General features: G+C 44.2%; 1 protein-coding gene across 2 annotated transcripts in view; it reads left to right on the top strand.

The window, feature by feature from the left end:
- Positions 1 to 18,227, top strand: part of LOC135525672 (tectonin beta-propeller repeat-containing protein 2-like) — a 37,045-nt gene that overhangs the window by 5,136 nt on the left and 13,682 nt on the right. For both annotated transcript variants that reach the window (XM_064953434.1, XM_064953435.1), the window contains 10 exons: positions 510 to 816; positions 1,179 to 1,311; positions 1,518 to 1,979; positions 2,185 to 2,942; positions 3,166 to 3,349; positions 5,010 to 5,183; positions 10,240 to 10,426; positions 10,815 to 10,956; positions 13,616 to 13,856; positions 14,136 to 14,225. In XM_064953434.1, the coding sequence (XP_064809506.1) occupies positions 510 to 816; positions 1,179 to 1,311; positions 1,518 to 1,979; positions 2,185 to 2,942; positions 3,166 to 3,349; positions 5,010 to 5,183; positions 10,240 to 10,426; positions 10,815 to 10,956; positions 13,616 to 13,856; positions 14,136 to 14,225 (2,678 nt within the window). The remainder of the gene's footprint in view (positions 1 to 509; positions 817 to 1,178; positions 1,312 to 1,517; positions 1,980 to 2,184; positions 2,943 to 3,165; positions 3,350 to 5,009; positions 5,184 to 10,239; positions 10,427 to 10,814; positions 10,957 to 13,615; positions 13,857 to 14,135; positions 14,226 to 18,227) is intronic.

Below are 18,227 nucleotides of genomic sequence, written 5' to 3'. Positions count from 1 at the left end.
TAGCTAAAAAGCACGACCAGATCAGGCACTAACAAGGACAACGCAGAGTATGCTATTCTGTTCTTCTGAAATAGATGATCCTAAGGTCTGCATCAGTGTCTTGTAGGCTTTGCATGGAAGCCAAGAGATGCTAAATGTGTTTGTTAATTAACGTTAAGTTATCGTGAGACTGGCAGTTATTTGCTTGACAATCACCAGCTGACAAAATGTCATGACCACCACAGCCTTAGTGGTCACACCAGATTCTGACTGGTTTTCTGATCCACGCCCCTACCTTTTTTTTCACAGTCAGTTATCTGACTGTGACCAACAGATGCATATCTCTATTCCCAGTCATGTGAAATCCATAGATTAGGACCTAATTTATTTATTTCAATCGACTGATTTCCTTACATGAACTGTAAAAGCAGTAAAAAAAAGAAAAAAAAAGAAAGAAAATCTAGCATGTTGAGTTTAATATTTTTGTTCAGTGTAATATATTTATCTTGCATTGTTGATTTTCCTCAAAGCAATGGGAAGTTTGGTGCGTGCTTCCAGCCAGGCCTGTGTAAGCAGAGTGACCTGCTTGTCTATGCAGCGAGGCCTGGCCTCCGGCTGTGGCGGACAGATGTAAGTGGGCTTGTGGTGGACACACTGGTCCTCAAGCGTCTGTTCAACCAGGAGGTGCCACAGTTTGAGCTGTTTGCCAGGCCGGGCCCCACGGGGGGTTGTCGGCCCCACGAGAGGCAGCTGGGTGTGGTGAGCTGCTTCCTCAGAGAGGGCTGGGTCCTCAGCTGGAACGAATATAGTGTCTACGTGTTGGACTGCCTCAACCAGGTAAAGATGTCCTCAGGCAGGAATGGATACTTTTTTGTTGAAATATTTTTGTATATATTTTTTTCATAACAAAAGGGTAGACAAGCAGGAACATTTACATCATTCACTTAATACAAATTAATGGATACTTTACATGGATATCTGGATTAATAGATACATTAATACATGGATTTTAGCTGTCTTATGTATTTCCTCAACCAGGTAATCACTTTTGAATCACTTTTGTCACAAATCATATTTTGATAGAGAAAAAGTAGTCGGGTAGGTGAATTTAGCCTGTGAGAGTCTTTAAACCGGTGTCCTGTCAGGGTGTCATGTTATAGGTCTATCTCTGTAAAAAAAAAAAAATGCTGCCTTTCTAGGTGATCATCGGTGCACTGGAGAGCTGTGGGGACATCGTCTCTGTATCATGCACGGAAAATGAAATCTTCATCCTGAAAGGAGATCGGGACATTGTTCGCATCTCAAATGCTCCTGAGGACTTGGCTTCCAACAGTACGATGTCATACATAGTACATCGTCATGTCATAATATATCAGAAGCACTTTGTTCATTTCAAACAAACCATAGAGAGTTGAGGGAGAATCATGATCTCCAGCTAACACTCTCTTTACTCCTAGACTTTAATATTGAATTCTTGTATCTCTATAGTCATTCCCACATATATAACAATCTTCTGCTCTTAACTTTCTCCTGCCCAGTTTCTGAGTTGTCCTTCCGTCTGACCTCTCCCCTGACCACTCCTACCATCCTGCTCCCTCCAACCGGCTCTGTGGAGACAGTCCAGACTATCAGGACAATGGCCATCATCACAGAGCAGGGGGAGCGGGAGAGGCTGGTGGATGAGGAGGTGCTGGAGCAGGACCAGCTGAGTAACAGCCCCGAGGCGGGGAAGGCCGGAGCCCTGATGGAGAGGCCTGAGGTGGGGGAGCGACTGGACCACCAGAGAGGGGGCAGTTTAGGGGGCACCAGTGATTTTCATAGCCACAGCAGTTCCATCACGTCCTGCGACAACGTTCAGGGCATGATGCTCTCCACCAGCACCATGGAGCAGTCAGAGCTCTCCTCCAGCCAATACAGTGCCATCAACCAGGAGGACTTTCAGCATGAACTGGTGGTCCAGGCCATCAATGTCAAGAAGAAGGCCAAGAGGAGGAGGCAAGGCGAGTGGCAGTTGTAGTGATTTAAGATTTAGTGTGTTATGCTGTGGTTGATCAAAAAATGTACAAAAATTACTGCGAATTGCTTTTTTAACAGATTAAAAAACGAACAGCTTGTCTTATAATTACCTTTCTCTTATGATTCAAGCCACTAATGTTGAAACTTCTTGCTGCTATGTTCTCGCGCTCTCTCTTTTTCTCTCTACAGGAAGTGGAAACCGCATCAGTGAGCAGCACAACAGCTGGTCCGAGAGCATTTACAGTCAGGATGGAGGAGAGGGCAGTGACGGGGGGACCAGCACCTCTATCAGTGAGCCCCCCTCAGCTTCCGACCACACAAGTTTCCTGTGCAGCAGTCTGGACCTACAGAGCAGGAGCAGCGGATCCCCCGACCAGGAGGGCTCCATCAGTGGGGGCTTTCCAGAACTCACTGCCTCTGGAGCTCAGAGCCAGGGTGGTGACCAGAGAGAGGACCCTCTGACTCAGACTCAACCCCCTGGGACTCAGCCTCCCTCCTGCGCCATGTCCCTGCCCTCCCAGTACATGGAGTGCCAGTCCTACCCAAAGAATGGCAACAGCCCCTCCATCACTAACAAAGAGGGAGAGGCTCCCACCCGACAAGTAGACCTATTACTGAAGTGCACCTTTGCCTACATGCAGACCTCGAAGGAGCAGGACCCCATGGAGGAACAGGAGGATGATCTCCTGAGCCCCCTCATTGGGCTGGATGACTTGGACCAGGATGAGCCCCACCACCAGCACTGTCTGCTGGATCTGGAGCCTCCTAGCTGTGTTGATCAGATGTGTTATTCCCTGGAGCCTGAGCAGTGCCCCTCTAGTGACGAGGAGGACATTTACGCTGTCCACAGAGTTCCGTACTCAGCCTCCAGCACCAGCCTGGGAGACAGACTCAATGCCCTCAACCTCCAGGGGTCCAACATCGGGCAGCAGGACAAAGACAAGACAGTAATAGTTACACTAGTGGTCACAGTTATATCACACACAACATGTGACATTGCATATTGCACATTCCATTTCAATAGGATACCATGTGGTTAGTAATGTCGCATCAAAATGAAAAGCAACGGATCATTTGATTGTTATTAGTCATTTTATGGCACATTTATAACACACAAACCATTACTGTAGGATGCTGTGTCTGGTTTGAACCTTCTCTCCTCTCCTGTAGTTGGCAGAGAGCTGGATGGGCTACACAGGGCCAGGCTGTGGCATCCTCAACCTGGTTGTGACAGACCAATATATCTGGTGTCTGGACTTTAAAGGAGGCCTGTACTGCAGTGCCCTCTCAGACAGGGGCCTGAGCTGGCAGAAGTTTGAGGACAATGTGCAGCAGGTGGCACTGTCACCTTCAGGTGATGAGGATGTCTGTAATATGGTCATTTAGCAGAAGCTTTTATTAATCTATTGTTAGGTGCTTTTATTTCTAAATCTGCAATATGTAACCTTTTAGGCGACACCACCAAATTCACATAGAAATGTGAGTTATAGATATGTCATTATCATTAAATCAAGTCTAAGAAGTTGTAGATCTGTTCTATATGCACTATTTCTTATGCTTCCCGTTCTTAAGTTGAATTTTTGCGACTTTGACTGTCAGTTTTGAACACCAGCTGAAAATACAATATTTTGGGGTATTGAAAAGATGTTCCACTGCGGTTTAGATGGTACAATGATTATCTACACTATTTTTGCTTGTTTTATCATATAAACTGACATTAAGGGAACTATTAGAATTTAAGCAACCAGGAAATGACGGGCCATTTCTGCATATTGTACCTTTAAGCTTTTATTGACCATTTATTCAGTGACTGGGTCTGTTAGGGTCTATCATGTGTATATATTGTGGAAGAGTTGAAAGGCACTGTAGTTGAGGGAGACGGACTGCACCAGCAACCACTATCATCGAGATAGATCTTTACTTTTCGGAGTTGGTTAGTTTGATTACCAAAATGACATCTTTGGATGTACACTACCGTTCAAAAGTTTGGGGTCACTTTGAAATGTCCTTATTTTTCATTTGTGGGTTTGATTACAGGCTCAAAATGGCCAGAAACAAAGAACTTTCTTCTGAAACTCATCAGTCTAATCTTGTTCTGAGAAATGAAGGCTATTACATTTGAGAAATTGCCAGGAAATGAAAGATCTCGTACAACGCTATGTACTACTCCCTTCACAGGACAGTGAAACTGTCTCTAACCACAATAGAAAGAGGAGTGGGAGGCCTCGGTGTACAACTGAGCAAGAGGACAAGTACATTAGAGTGTCTAGTTTGAGAAACGGACACCTCACAAGCCGTGAACTGGCAGCTTCATTAAATAGTACCCACAAAACACCAGCCTCAACATCAACAGTAAAGAGGCGACTCCAGGATGCTGGCTTTCTATGCAGAGTTCCTCTGTCCAGTGTCTGTGTTCTTTTGCCCATCTTAATCTTTTATTTTTTATTGGCCAGTCTGAGATATGGATTTTATTTGCAACTCTGCCTAGAAGGCCAGCATCCCGGAGTCACCTCTTCACTGTTGACGTTGAGACTGGTGATTTGCAGGTTTAATAAGCTGCCAGTTGAGGACTTGTGAGTCGTCTGTTTCTCAAACTAGACACACTAATGTACTTTTCCTCTTGCTCAGTTGTGCCCCGGGGCCTGACACTCCTCTTTCTATTCTGGTTAGAAACAGTTCAACTATCCTGTGAAGAGAGTAGTACACAGCGTTGTACAATATCTTTAGTTTCTTGGCAATTTCTCGAATGTAATAGCCTTCATTTCTCAGGACAAGATTAGACTGATGAGTTTCAGAAGAAAGTTCTTTGTTTCTGGCCATTTTGAGCCTGTAATCAAACCCACAAATGGCATTAACAATGTCTACACTGTATTTCTGATCAATTTGATGTTATTTCAATGGACAATTTTTGTTGCTTTTCTTTAAAAAAAAACAAGGACATTTCTAAGTGACCCCAAACATTTGAACGGTAGTGTACATATTAGTAGATGCATTAAAGTTTCATTTTATTTTAGGGTCCCTGCTATGGAAGGTGGAACAGAAGACCATGACAGCGTATGCATGTGGTAAAGTCACCATCAAAGGAAAGAGGCACTGGTACAAGGCCCTGGAGGATTCTGCCTTTGTGGCGCTTGGTGAAGACACAGCATGGATCATCCGAACCAGTGGGGACCTCTACATGCAGACAGGTAAGCTACTGGTGACTATTCAGTAGTGTATGTCACTTTTACTCTCAATGGAGTATAGATGAACAGACCTGATTAGATGAAACACATTTAGACAAATTCATGTAAAAAAAATGTAGTTTCTTCAAGATTTTGATGGCACATTATTTGAATGCTTCTTTAATGAAAGTATTGTTAATGTACTTTTTGCACAACTCGATTCACTCTATTTTAAACAAGACTTTGTGATTTTAGCCCCAGGTGGCCTCAGAGTATTAAGAATAGTATATCACAATCCTGTTTATTGGCAAAGTCTGAAATCTCAATTCAACAAATCAGTTCCTGAGATAAACCATTCTCCATTAGATGGTGCTGTTCAGGCCCATAGTAAATAGTATCATCAGTCACTGGCTAAATCTTCTGAGGTAATCATAATTCTGTACGGATGGCATATTAAGGATCAAAATAATGAAGCCTAGTAAATCAAAACATGCTTTTAGAAAGTAATATTTAACATTTGGTGTTGTGATGGATTGGAAACACACTCACTGGCCCTGCCCTGCTGGTCATGACAAGTATTATATTATTATACTATGGGTGGGTTTAATCCTGTTTGCTGATTGGTTAAAACCACATTCCAACCGATGTCTATTCCACTAGTTACCACCGGCTAAAGCTATGATGTTGAAATGGCTATTTACTCTGTTTCATCTCACTGCGCAATCCACTGTCTCAACAGCCCAGCCAGGCAATTTATAAACTTGATCTCCTCTGTAAAAAGGATCTTGACATTATCTCCCACTTCTTTTAGACTAGCGTTTGATTTTCAGCAGGGGAGATATGTATAAACCTTGTCTGTCTCTGACATTTACAACAATGTTTTTCTATACTGAAATCCAATCTCCAGCTGTCCCATAATATTGAACGTGTCCGACAGGAGTCGGGAAGAGACAGACAGGCAGGCAGCTTTTGTCAGCCAGTCGAAATCATGAATCAGCTGGCATCATTTTTATGGATATATGCAAAGAAATTTCAGTAGAAAACAGGTAAAATGAAACTAAATGCAGCTAGTTTGCTGTCTTTCCAGCTTCAGATGTAAGTGATTGTGTTAGCTCTGTTGTCGGCTAGCTCCTCAGAACAACAATGTCCTGATGAGAAAGCACATTTTCTTTACCAGTCAAAATTGTGCAACATTAGATACTTTGCTGCATTAGGAGATACTTTGCTGTTATTCTGTCTGCACTGTTTGACGTGACTGTAACTGAGCTGTAGTTGTTTAGCTAGCAAGCAAGGGATAAGAACATTGCCAGTCATTATGGCAATGGAACATTTAGAATGAACCACTGGGTTGCTCGCGTCCATAGATACAGAACAAAAAGACTGAACGACTGGGTCGCTTCTCTGGCGACAGAACCAATGGAACGAACGACCAGCCGGCTTGGATAGCAACTTTAGATTTGTGTCGGGACAATGTCTCGTGGAAGAAGGAAATGGTATGAATAAATTAATCAAAAATAACGTTTCTAATGAACGTTTGTCAATCACTATTTTTACAATTGAAGTAGGAAGTTTACATACACCTTAGCCAAATACATTTAAACTCAGTTTTTCACAATTCCTGACATTTAATCCTAGTAAAAATTCCCTGTCTTAGGTCAGTTAATATCACTACTTTATTTCAAGAATGTGAGATGTCAGAATAATAGTAGAAAATTATTTATTTCAGCTTTTATTTCTTTCATCACATTCCCAGTGGATCAGAAGTTCACATACACTCAATTAGTATTTGGTAGCATTGCCTTTAAATTGCTTAACTTGGGTCAAAGATTTTGGGTAGCCCATTCCTCCTGACAGAGCTGGTGTAACTGAGTCAGGTTTGGAGACCTCCTTGCTCGCACACGCTTTTTCAGTTCTGCCCACACATTTTCTATAGGATTGAGGTCAGGGATTTGTGATGGCCACTCCAATACCTTGACTTTGTTGTCTGAAGTATGCTTGGGGTCATTGTCCATTTGGAAGACCCATTTGCGACCAAGCTTTAACTTCCTGACTGATGTCTTAAGATGTTGCTTCAATATATCCACATGATTTTCGTGCCTCATGATGCCATCTATTTTGTATAGTGCACCAGTCCCTGCTGCAGCAGAGCAACCCCACAACATGATGCTGCCACCCCCGTGCTTTACGGTTGGGATGGTGTTCTTTGGCTTGCAAGCCTCCCACTTTTTCCTCGAAACATAATGATGGTCATTATGGCCAAACAGTTCTATTTTTTTTTCATCAGCCCAGAGGACATTTCTCAAAAAAGTACGATCTTTGTCCCCATGTACAGATGCAAACCGTAGTCTGTATTCTTTTATGGCGGTTTGGCTTCTTCCTTGCTGAGCGGCCTTTCAGGTTATGTCGATATAGGACTCGTTTTACTGTGGATATCGATACTTTGGTATCTGTTTCCTCCAGCATCTTCACATGGTCCTTTGCTGCTATTCTGGGATTAATTTGCACTTTTCGCACTCCAAAGTACATTCATCTCTAGGAGACAGAACGCGTCTTCTTCCTGAGCAGTATAACGACTGCGTGGTCCCATGGTGTTTATACTTGTGTACTATTGTTTGTACAGATGAATGTGGTACCTTCAGGCTTTTGGAAATTGCTCCCAAGGATGAACCAGACTTGTGGAGGTTTACAATTTTTTTTCTGAGGTCTTGGCTGATTTCTTTAGATTTTCCCATGATGTCAATCAAAAGAGGCACTGAGTTTGAAGGTAGGCCTTGAAATACATCCACAGGTACACCTCCAATTGACTCAATTATGTCAATTAGCCTATCAGAAGCTTCTAAAGCCGTGACATCATTTTCTGGAATTTTCCAAGCTGTTTAATGGCACAGTCAACTTAGTGTATGTAAACTTCTGACCCACTGGAATTGTGATACAGTGAATTATAAGTGAAATAATCTGCCTGTAAACAATTGTTGGAAAAATGACTTGTGTCATGCACAAAGTAGATGTCCTTGCCGACTTGCCAAAACTATAGTTTGTTAACAAGACATTTGTGGAGTGGTTGAAAAACGGGTTTTAATGACTCCAACCTAAGTGTATGTAAACCTCCGACTTCAACTGTATATATTGGTAAACTGTGAAAGTGATAATGCCCTCAAAACCGATGTTTGGAGGATATACAGTTCATTCTGAAATTATTTGACGCCTTGACTTTTTCCATATTTTGTTATGTTACTGCCTTATTCTAAATGGATTTGTTTTTTTCCCTTGTCAATCTACACAAAATACCACACAAGGACAAAGCAAAGCAGGTGTTTAGCCTAGTGGTTAGAGCGTTGGACTAGTAACCAGAAGGTTGCAAGTTCAAACCTCCGAGCTGACAAGGTACAAACCTGTCGCTCTGCCCCTGAACAGGCAGTTAACCCACTGTTCCTAGGCCATCATTGAAAATAAGAATTTGTTCTTAACTGACTTGCCTAGTTAAATAAAGGTCAAATAAAAAAAATGTATTAAAAATACAAAAACAGATATCACATTTACATAAGTATTCAGACCCTTTACTTAGTACTTTGTTGAAGCACCTTTGGCAACGATTACATCCTCAAGTGTTCTTTTGTGTATGATGCTACAAGCTTGGCACACCTGTATTTGAGGAGTTTCTCCCATTCTTCTCTGCAGATCCACTCAAGCTCTGTTAGGTTGTATGGGGAGCATTGCTGCACAGGTATTTTCAGGTCTCTCCAGAAATCTTTGATCGGGTTCAAGTCCGGGCTCTGGCTGGGCCACTCAAGGACATTCAGAGACCTGTCCCAAAGCTACTCCTACGTTGTCTTGGCTGTTTTCTTCGGGTCGTTGTCCTGTTGGAAGGTGAACATTCACTCCAGTCTGAGGTCCTGAGCACTCTGGTGCAGGTTTTCATCAAGAATCTCTCTGTACTTTTCTCCTTTCATCTTTGCCTTGATCCTGACTAGTCTCCCAATCCCAGCCACTGAAATACATCCCCACAGCACGATTCTGCCACTACGATGCATCAGAGATGGTGAAAGTTTTCTTCCAGACGTGATGCTTTGCATTCACGGTATTCAACAGACCAGAGAATCTTGTTGTCATGGTCTGATAGTCCGCTTGGAGACTGTCATATGCCTTTTACTGAGGAGTGGTTTCCGTCTGTCCACTCTACCATAAAGGCCTGATTGGTGGAGTCCTGCGGAGATGGTTGTCCTTCTGGAAGGTTTTCCCATCTCCACAGAGAAACTCTGGAGCTCTTGTCAGAGTGACCATCAGGTTCTTGGTCACCTCCTTGACCAAGGCCCTTCTCCCCCGATTGCTCAGTTTGGCCAGGCGACCAGCTCTAGGAAGAGTCTTGGTGGTTCCAAATTTCTTCCGTTTAAGGATGATGGCCATTGTGTTCTTGGGGACCTTCAATGCTGCAGACAGTTTTTGGTACCCTTCCCCAGATCTGTGCTTCGACACAATCCTGTCTCGGAGCTCTACGGACAATTCCTTCAACCTCACGGCTTGGTTTTTGCTCTGACATGCACTTTGAACTGTGAAACCTTATATAGACAGGTGTGTGCCTTTTCAAATCATGTCCAATCAATTGAATTTACCACAAGTGGACTCCAATCAAGTTGTAGAAACATCTCAAGGATGATCAATGGAAACAGGATTCACCTGAGCTCAATTTTTAGTCTCATAGCAAAGGATCTGAATACTTATGTAAATAAGGTATTTGTTTTTGTTTTTAATACCTTTGCACGAATTTCAAAACCTGTTTTCGCTTTGTCATTATGGGGTATTGTGTGTGGATTAATGAGTGGGAAAAAATAACTAAATGTGGGAAAAGTCAAAGGGTCTGAATTCTTTCCGAATGCACTGTATGTATATAGGATATATACATTTAATTTGAATTCGATATGATTAACAAAGAAACTAATGTGAGACTGCTATACTGTTAATAGTTTAGCATGATTAACATTCTGTTACATATAGACATTCCCGGCCCCTCACTAACTCACAAAAACAACAAATACAACAAATGCCTGAAACTTGACTGTGTGGTTGTGATCCCGTTCTGCAGGTTTGAGTGTGAACCGTCCGTGTGCACGAGCTGTGAAGGTGGACTGCCCATGTCCTATGGCCCAGATCGCAGCGCGTGGCGGGGTGGTGTGGGCCCTCAGCCAACACAGGGCTGTCTTCTACAGAGATGGCGATGGCCTCAGCAGCTCCTGCTCTGAGGTGGAAATGTGGAAGTATGACAAAATCAGGTAGGACCTTTTCTGAAAAAGAGAACCTGCGTATCGTAGGCCCCAGTAACAGTGGAGTTAGCTCTGGTCGGTTCTTGTGACACCCCTGTGGGTTGTGGTGTGGTCATTCCAGATAATTGTAATTCAACTGTGATTCTTTCACCTTTTTTGAAAAGAGGAAGGAAGACGTGTGTCATAGAGACCTAGTAGCAGTGAACGTTTAGTTAGTATGACCGACCAGGGTTCAAATCCAGATCTCCAGCCCGCCACAGCACTGTTAACCTGCTGAGCTAAATCCTCCTAGGCATTAGCTTGGGGAGCTAATGCAGGTCTTCAGGACTCAGGCAATGTTAGCTTTCTTTTCTGATTATTACATATTTGTGTGAATGTGTTTTTCCTCCTCCCAAAGTGAGAGTCAGGGTCTGGACCCCATCTGTATCGCCCTGGGAGAGAGCAACACGGCTTGGGCTCTGGACACCAGCGGCAGTCTGTGGTTCAGGACTGGAGTCACTGCCAGGAAGCCCCAGGGGGAAGATGACCACTGGTGGCAGGTTGGTATCCTACAGACTGTTTTCCATACGTCGTCCATCTTGCACTATGATCATTTTTTAAGAGCATGTATTATTAAAGTCAAATTTAGGATGGTTTGCATTACAGACTTCACCCTGGGATGAGTATGGTCTGGTGTCGACAGATATGGTCGCCTCGCTTCGAGTCCTTAGGAAACTATGCAATATTTATTTATATATATTTTTTAATGTATTATTTCTTACATTATTACCCCAGGAAATCTTAAGTCTTATTACATACAGCCGGGAAGAACTATTGGATATAAGAGCGACGTCAACTTACCAACTTTACGACCAGGAATACAACTTTCACAAAGCGGATCCTTTGTGCAGTCCACCACCCAGGACAACGTCGGCGCAGAAGAGACTGATGGAACGGCCTCCTAGTCAGGCTCTGTAGGCGTGCAACACTGCCCCCCACTTCCGAGTATACTACTCGGCAAAGTCCAGTCTCTTGACAACAAAGTAGACGAAATTAGGACAAGGGTTGCCTTACAGAGAGACATCAGAGATTGCAACATTCTCTGTTTCACCGAAACATGGCTCTCGGGAGACGTTGTCGAAATCGGTTCAGCCACTGGGCTTCTCCATGCATCACGCCAACCGAGATAAACACCTCTCTGGGAAGAAGAACCCTAACCAGAAACCGTGGATGGATGGCGGCATTTGCGCAAAACTGAAAGTGTGAACCACCACATTTAACCATGGAAAGAGGACTGGCATTATGTCCAAATATTAACGGTGTTGTTATTCCCTCCGCAAGGCATTCAAACCTGTGAAATACCGGTACAGGGACAAAGTGGAGTCGCAATTTAACGGCTCAGACACAAGACATATGTGGCAGGTTCTACAGGAAATCACAGACTACAAAAAGATAACCAGCCACGTCACAGACACTGACGTCACGCTTCCACATAAACTAAAAACCTTCTTTTCCGCATTGAGGATAATACTTTTCCACTGTCGTGGCCCGCTAACAAGGTCTGAGGCCCCCCTCCTCCTCCATGGCCGACGTGAGACATTTAAACGTGTTAACCCTCGCAACGCTGCTGGCCCAGACGGCATCCCAAGCCGCATCCTCAAAGCGTGAGCAGACCAGCTGGCTGGTGTGTATACGGACATATTCAATCTTTGAGAGACTAGTCAAGGATCATATCACCTCTACCTTACCAGCCACCCTAGACCCACTTCAGTTTGCATACCGCCCCAACAGGTCCAAAGACAATGCTATCGCCATCACACTGCACACTGCCCTATCCCATCAGGACAAGAGGAATACCTATGTAAGAATGCTGTTCATTGACTACAGCTCAGCATTCAACACCATAGTACCCTCCAAGCTCATCATTAAGCTGGAGGCCTTGGGTCTCAACCCCGCCCTGTGCAATTGGGTTCTGTACTTTCTGACGGGCCGTCTCCAGGTGGTGAAGGTAGGAAACAAAATCTCCACTTCGCTGACCCTTAACCCCACAGAGTGCATGCTCAGCCCCCTCCTGTACTCCCTGTTCACCCATGACTGCGTGGCCATGCACGCCTCCAACTCAGTCATGAAGTTTGCAGACGACACAACAGTGGTGGGCTTGATTACCAACAATGAAGAAACAGCCTACAGGGAGGAGGTGTGGTGTCAGGAAAACAACCTCTCACTCAACGTCAACAAAACAGAGGAGATGATTGTGGACTACAGGAAACAGCAGAGGGAGCACCCCCCCCCCCCCCCCTATCCACATCGAAAGGACAGTAGTGGAGAAGGTGGGATGCTGGGATGCTTCAAGTTTCTCGGCGTACACATCACAGACAGACTGATATGGTCCACCCACACAAACAGTGCGGTGAAGAAAGTGCAACAGTGCCTCTTCAACCTCAGGAGGCTGATGGAATTTGGCCCTAAACCTGACTAACTTTTACAGATGCTCAATCAAAAGCATCCTGTTGGGCTGTATCACCGTCTGGTACAGCAACTGCGCCACCTTCAACCGCAAGGTTCTCCAGAGGGTGGTACGGTCTGCACAACGCATCACCGGGGGCAAACTACCTGCAGTCCAAGACACCAACAGCACCCTGATGTCACAGAAAGGCCAAAAAGATCATCAAGGACAACAACCACCTGAGCCACTGCCTGTTCACCCCACTACCATCCAGAAGGCGAGGTCAGGACAGGTGTATCAAAACTGGGACAGAGAGACCGAAAAACAGCTTTCTTCTCAGGGCCATCAGACCGCTAAACAGCAATCACTAACTCAGAGAGGCTTCTGCCTACATTGACACCCAATAAATGGATCACGAGTCACTTTAAACAATGCCACTTTAACATTGTTTACATATCTTACATTACTCGTCTCATATGTGTATATACTGTACCTTATACCATCAATTGCACCTTGCCTATGCCGATCGGCCATCGCTCATCCACATATTTATATGTACATATTCTTATTCCATCCCTTTAGATTTGTGTGTATTAGGTAGTTGTTGGGAAATTATTAGATTACTTGTTAGATATTACTGCACTGTCAGAACCAGAAGCACAAGCTTTTCACTACACTCGCATTAACATCTATTAACCATGGCACAACTTCTAATGCTTATGCATTTCTGGCCTTTTGTTCCCTCTCTCTTCCTCACCCACCCTCCTCTTCAGGTGAGCATCACAGACTATGTGGTGTTTGATCAGGGCAGTCTGTTCCAGACTCTGATCCAAGCCACTCAGAACATAGCCACAGCCACCAAGGCCCCGGTGGAGCGGGTTGCAGAGTGCCTCCGCATGGCCTTCCTGTCCCAGCAGTCCCAGTGCCAGCCCAGCCTGGTCTCCTCCAACACCAGCGGCGTCTGGATTGCATCCGGCAGGAACAGCTTCCATGTCGCCAAGGGCAGCCTCAGCGGTATGCATTTATGAAACCTCAATACTTGCATTAGCTTTCCAAGCTAATGCCTAGGCTTTAGCTCAGTGGGTTAACACAGCTACTCAGTCATGAGGAATTTTTGTTTTCTGCATTGGAATGCAATTTATGGAATGCACTTTCTGACATGACTACACTTCACAGAACTTAATAAGCTAAGCATTGCTTTATTGGCACCTTCTCTGTTTTAAGTCAGTGTGGTGGACAGGGACTTTTGGGTGAAGACTGCAGTGTGTTCAGTGATGTGTTGTGACCCCACAGGTACATTCTGGCAGGGTGTGGTACCCAGAGGAACCGTCTCAGCCACCAAGTGGGCATTCGTCTATTCCTCGGCTGTACTCAGTAAAGAAGGTAATACACCATATTGTAATACAAACATAACACGCACTACCCACCCTCCACCTGATGGCAACAACCCATCTCAAATACAGTGGGGAGAACAAGTATTTGATACAAATCAAATCAAAATCAAATTTATTTATATAGCCCTTCGTACATCAGCTGATATCTCAAAGTGCTGTACAGAAACCCAGCCTAAAACCCCAAACAGCAAGCAATGCAGGTGTAGAAGCACGGTGGTTAGGAAAAACTCCCTAGAAAGGCCAAAACCTAGGAAGAAACCTAGAGAGGAACCAGGCTATGTGGGGCGGCCAGTCCTCTTCTGGCTGTGCCGGGTAGAGATTATAACAGAACATGGCCAAGATGTTCAAATGTTCATAAATGACTAGCATGGTCGAATAATAATAAGGCAGAACAGTTGAAACTGGAGCAGCAGCACGGCCAGGTGGACTGGGGACAGCAAGGAATCATCATGTCAGGTAGTCCTGGGGCATGGTCCTAGGGCCCAGGTCCTCCGAGAGAGAGAAAGAGAGAGAGAAGGAGAGAATTAGAGAACGCACACTTAGATTCACACAGGACACCAAATTGGACAGGAGAAGTACTCCAGATATAACAAACTGACCCCAGCCCCCGACACATAAACTACTGCAGCATAAATACTGGAGGCTGAGACAGGAGGGGTCAGGAGACACTGTGGCCCCATCCGAGGACACCCCCGGGCAGGGCCAAACAGGAAGGATATAACCCCACCTACTTTGCCAAAGCACAGCCCCCACACCACTAAAGGGATATCTTCAACCACCAACTTACCATCCTGAGACAAAGCTGAGTATAGCCCACAAAGATCTCCGCCATGGCACAACCCAGGGGGGGGGCGCCAACCCAGATTGGATGACCACATCAGTGAATCAACCCACTCAGGTGACGCACCCCTTCCAGGGACGGCATGAGAGAGCCCCAGTAAGCCAGTGACTCAGCCCCTGTAATAGGGTTAGAGGCAGAGAATCCCAGTGGAAAGAGGGGAACCGGCCAGGCAGAGACAGCAAGGGCGGTTCGTTGCTCCAGAGCCTTTCCGTTCACCTTCCCACTCCTGGGCCAGACTACACTCAATCATATGACCCACTGAAGAGATGAGTCTTCAGTAAAGACTTCAAGGTTGAGACCGAGTTTGTGTCTCTGACATGGGTAGGCAGATCGTTCCATAAAAATGGAGCTCTATAGGAGAAAGCCCTGCCTCCAGCTGTTTGCTTAGAAATTCTAGGGACAATTAGGAGGCCTGCGTCTTGTAGGTATGTACGGCAGGACCAAATCAGAGAGATAGGTAGGACAAGCCCATGTAATGCTTTGTAGGTTAGCAGTAAAACCTTGAAATCAGCCCTTGCTTTGACAGGAAGCCAGTGTAGGGAGGCTAGCACTGGAGTAATATGATCAAATTTTTTGGTTCTAGTCAGGATTCTAGCAGCCGTATTTAGCACTAACTGAAGTTTATTTAGTGCTTTATCCGGGTAGCCGGAAAGTAGAGCATTGCAGTAGTCTAACCTAGAAGTGACAAAAGCATGGATTAATTTTTCTGCATCATTTTTGGACAGAAAGTTTCTGATTTTTGCAATGTTACGCAGATGGAAAAAAGCTGTCCTTGAAATGGTCTTGATATGTTTTTCAAAAGAGAGATCAGGGTCCAGAGTAACGCCGAGGTCCTTCACAGTTTTATTTGAGACGACTGTACAACCATTAAGATGAATTGTCAGATACAACAGAAGATCTCTTTGTTTCTTGGGGCCTAGAACAAGCATCTCTGTTTTGTCCGAGTTTAAAAGTAGAAAGTTTGCAGCCATCCACTTCCTTCTGTCTGAAACACATGCTTCTAGCAAGGGCAATTTTGGTGCTTCACCATGTTTCATTGAAATGTACAGCTGTGTGTCATCCGCATAGCAGTGAAAGTTAACATTATGTTTTCGAATAACATCCCCAAGAGGTAAAATATATAGTGAAAACAATAGTGGTCCTAAAACGGAGCCTTGAGGAACACCGAAATTTACAGTTGATTTGTCAGAGGACAAACCATTCACAGAGACAAACTGATATCTTTCCGACAGATAAGATCTAAACCAGGCCAGAACTTGTCCGTGTAGACCAATTTGGGTTTCCAATCTCTCCAAAAGAATGTGGTGATCGATGGTATCAAAAGCAGCACTAAGGTCTAGGAGCACGAGGACAGATGCAGAGCCTCGGTCCGATGCCATTAAAATGTCATTTACCACCTTCACAAGTGCCGTCTCAGTGCTATGATGGGGTCTAAAACCAGACTGAAGCATTTCGTATACATTGTTTGTCTTCAGAAAGGCAGTGAGTTGCTGCGCAACAGCCTTTTCTAAAAATTTTGAGAGGAATGGAAGATTCGATATAGGCCGATAGGTTTTTATATTTTCTGGGTAAAGGTTTAGCTTTTTCAAGAGAGGCTTTATTACTGCCACTTTTAGTGAGTTTGGTACACATCTGTTGGATAGAGAGCCGTTTATTATGTTCAACATAGGAGGGCCAAGCACAGGAAGCAGCTCTTTCAGTAGTTTAGTTGGAATAGGGTCCAGTATGCAGCTTGAAGGTTTCGAGGCCATGATTATTTTCATCATTGTGTCAAGAGATATAGTACTAAAACACTTGAGCGTCTCTCTTGATCCTAGGTCCTGGCAGAGTTGTGCAGACTCAGGACAACTGAGCTTTGAAGGAATACACAGATTTAAAGAGGAGTCTGTAATTTGCTTTCTAATAATCATAATTTTTTCCTCAAAGAATTTCATGAATTTATCACTGCTAAAGTGAAAGTCATCCTCTCTTGGGGAATGCTGCTTTTTAGTTAGTTTTGCGACAGTATCAAAAAGGAATTTCGGATTGTTCTTATTTTCCTCAATTAAGTTAGAAAAATAGGATGATCGAGCAGCAGTAAGGGCTCTTCGGTACTGCACGGTACTGTCTTTCCAAGCTAGTCGGAAGACTTCCAGTTTGGTGTGGCGCCATTTCCGTTCCAATTTTCTGGAAGCTTGCTTCAGAGCTCGGGTATTTTCTGTGTACCAGGGAGCTAGTTTCTTATGAGAAATGTTTTTAATTTTTAGGGGTGCAACTGCATCTAGGGTATTGCGCAAGGTTAAATTGAGTTCCTCAGTTAGGTGGTTAACTGATTTTTGTCCTCTGGCGTCATTGGGTAGACAGAGGGAATCTGGAAGGACATCAAGGAATCTTTGTGTTGTCTGTGAATTTATAGCACGACGTTTGATGTTCCTTGGTTGGGGTCTGAGCAGATTATTTGTTGCAATTGCAAACGTAATAAAATGGTGGTCCGATAGTCCAGGATTATGAGGAAAAACATTAAGATCCACAACATTTATCCCATGGGACAAAACTAGGTCCAGCGTATGACTGTGACAGTGAGTGGGTCCAGAGACATGTTGGACAAAACCCACTTAAGCCATGTTTCAGTCAGGCCAATCACATCAAGATTATGATCAGTGATTAGTTCATTGACTATAATTGACTTTGAAGTAAGGGATCTAACATTAAGTAGCCCTATTTTGAGATGTGAGGTATCATGATCTCTTTCAATAATGACAGGAATGGAGGTGGTCTTTATCCTAGTGAGATTGCTAAGGTGAACACCGCCATGTTTAGTTTTGCCCAACCTAGGTCGAGGCACAGACACGGTCTCAATGGTGATAGCTGAGCTGACTACACTGACTGTGCTAGTGGCAGAGTCCACTATGCTGGCAGGCTGGCTAACAGCCTGCTGCCTGGCCTGCACCCTATTTCATTGTGGAGCTAGAGGAATTATTTTTTTTGCCGATTTTGCAAGTTTTCCTACTTACAAAGCATGTAGAGGTCTGTAATTTTTATCATAGGTACACTTCAACTGCGAGAGACTGAATCTAAAACAAAAATCCAGAAAATCACATTGTATGATTTTTAAGTAATTAATTTGCATTTTATTGCATGACATAAGTATTTGATCACCTACCAACCAGT

Source organism: Oncorhynchus masou, chromosome 32 (genome assembly GCF_036934945.1).
Source record: "Oncorhynchus masou masou isolate Uvic2021 chromosome 32, UVic_Omas_1.1, whole genome shotgun sequence".
Lineage (NCBI taxonomy): Eukaryota > Metazoa > Chordata > Actinopteri > Salmoniformes > Salmonidae > Oncorhynchus > Oncorhynchus masou.
This window is presented reverse-complemented; position numbering and strand designations above follow the sequence as displayed.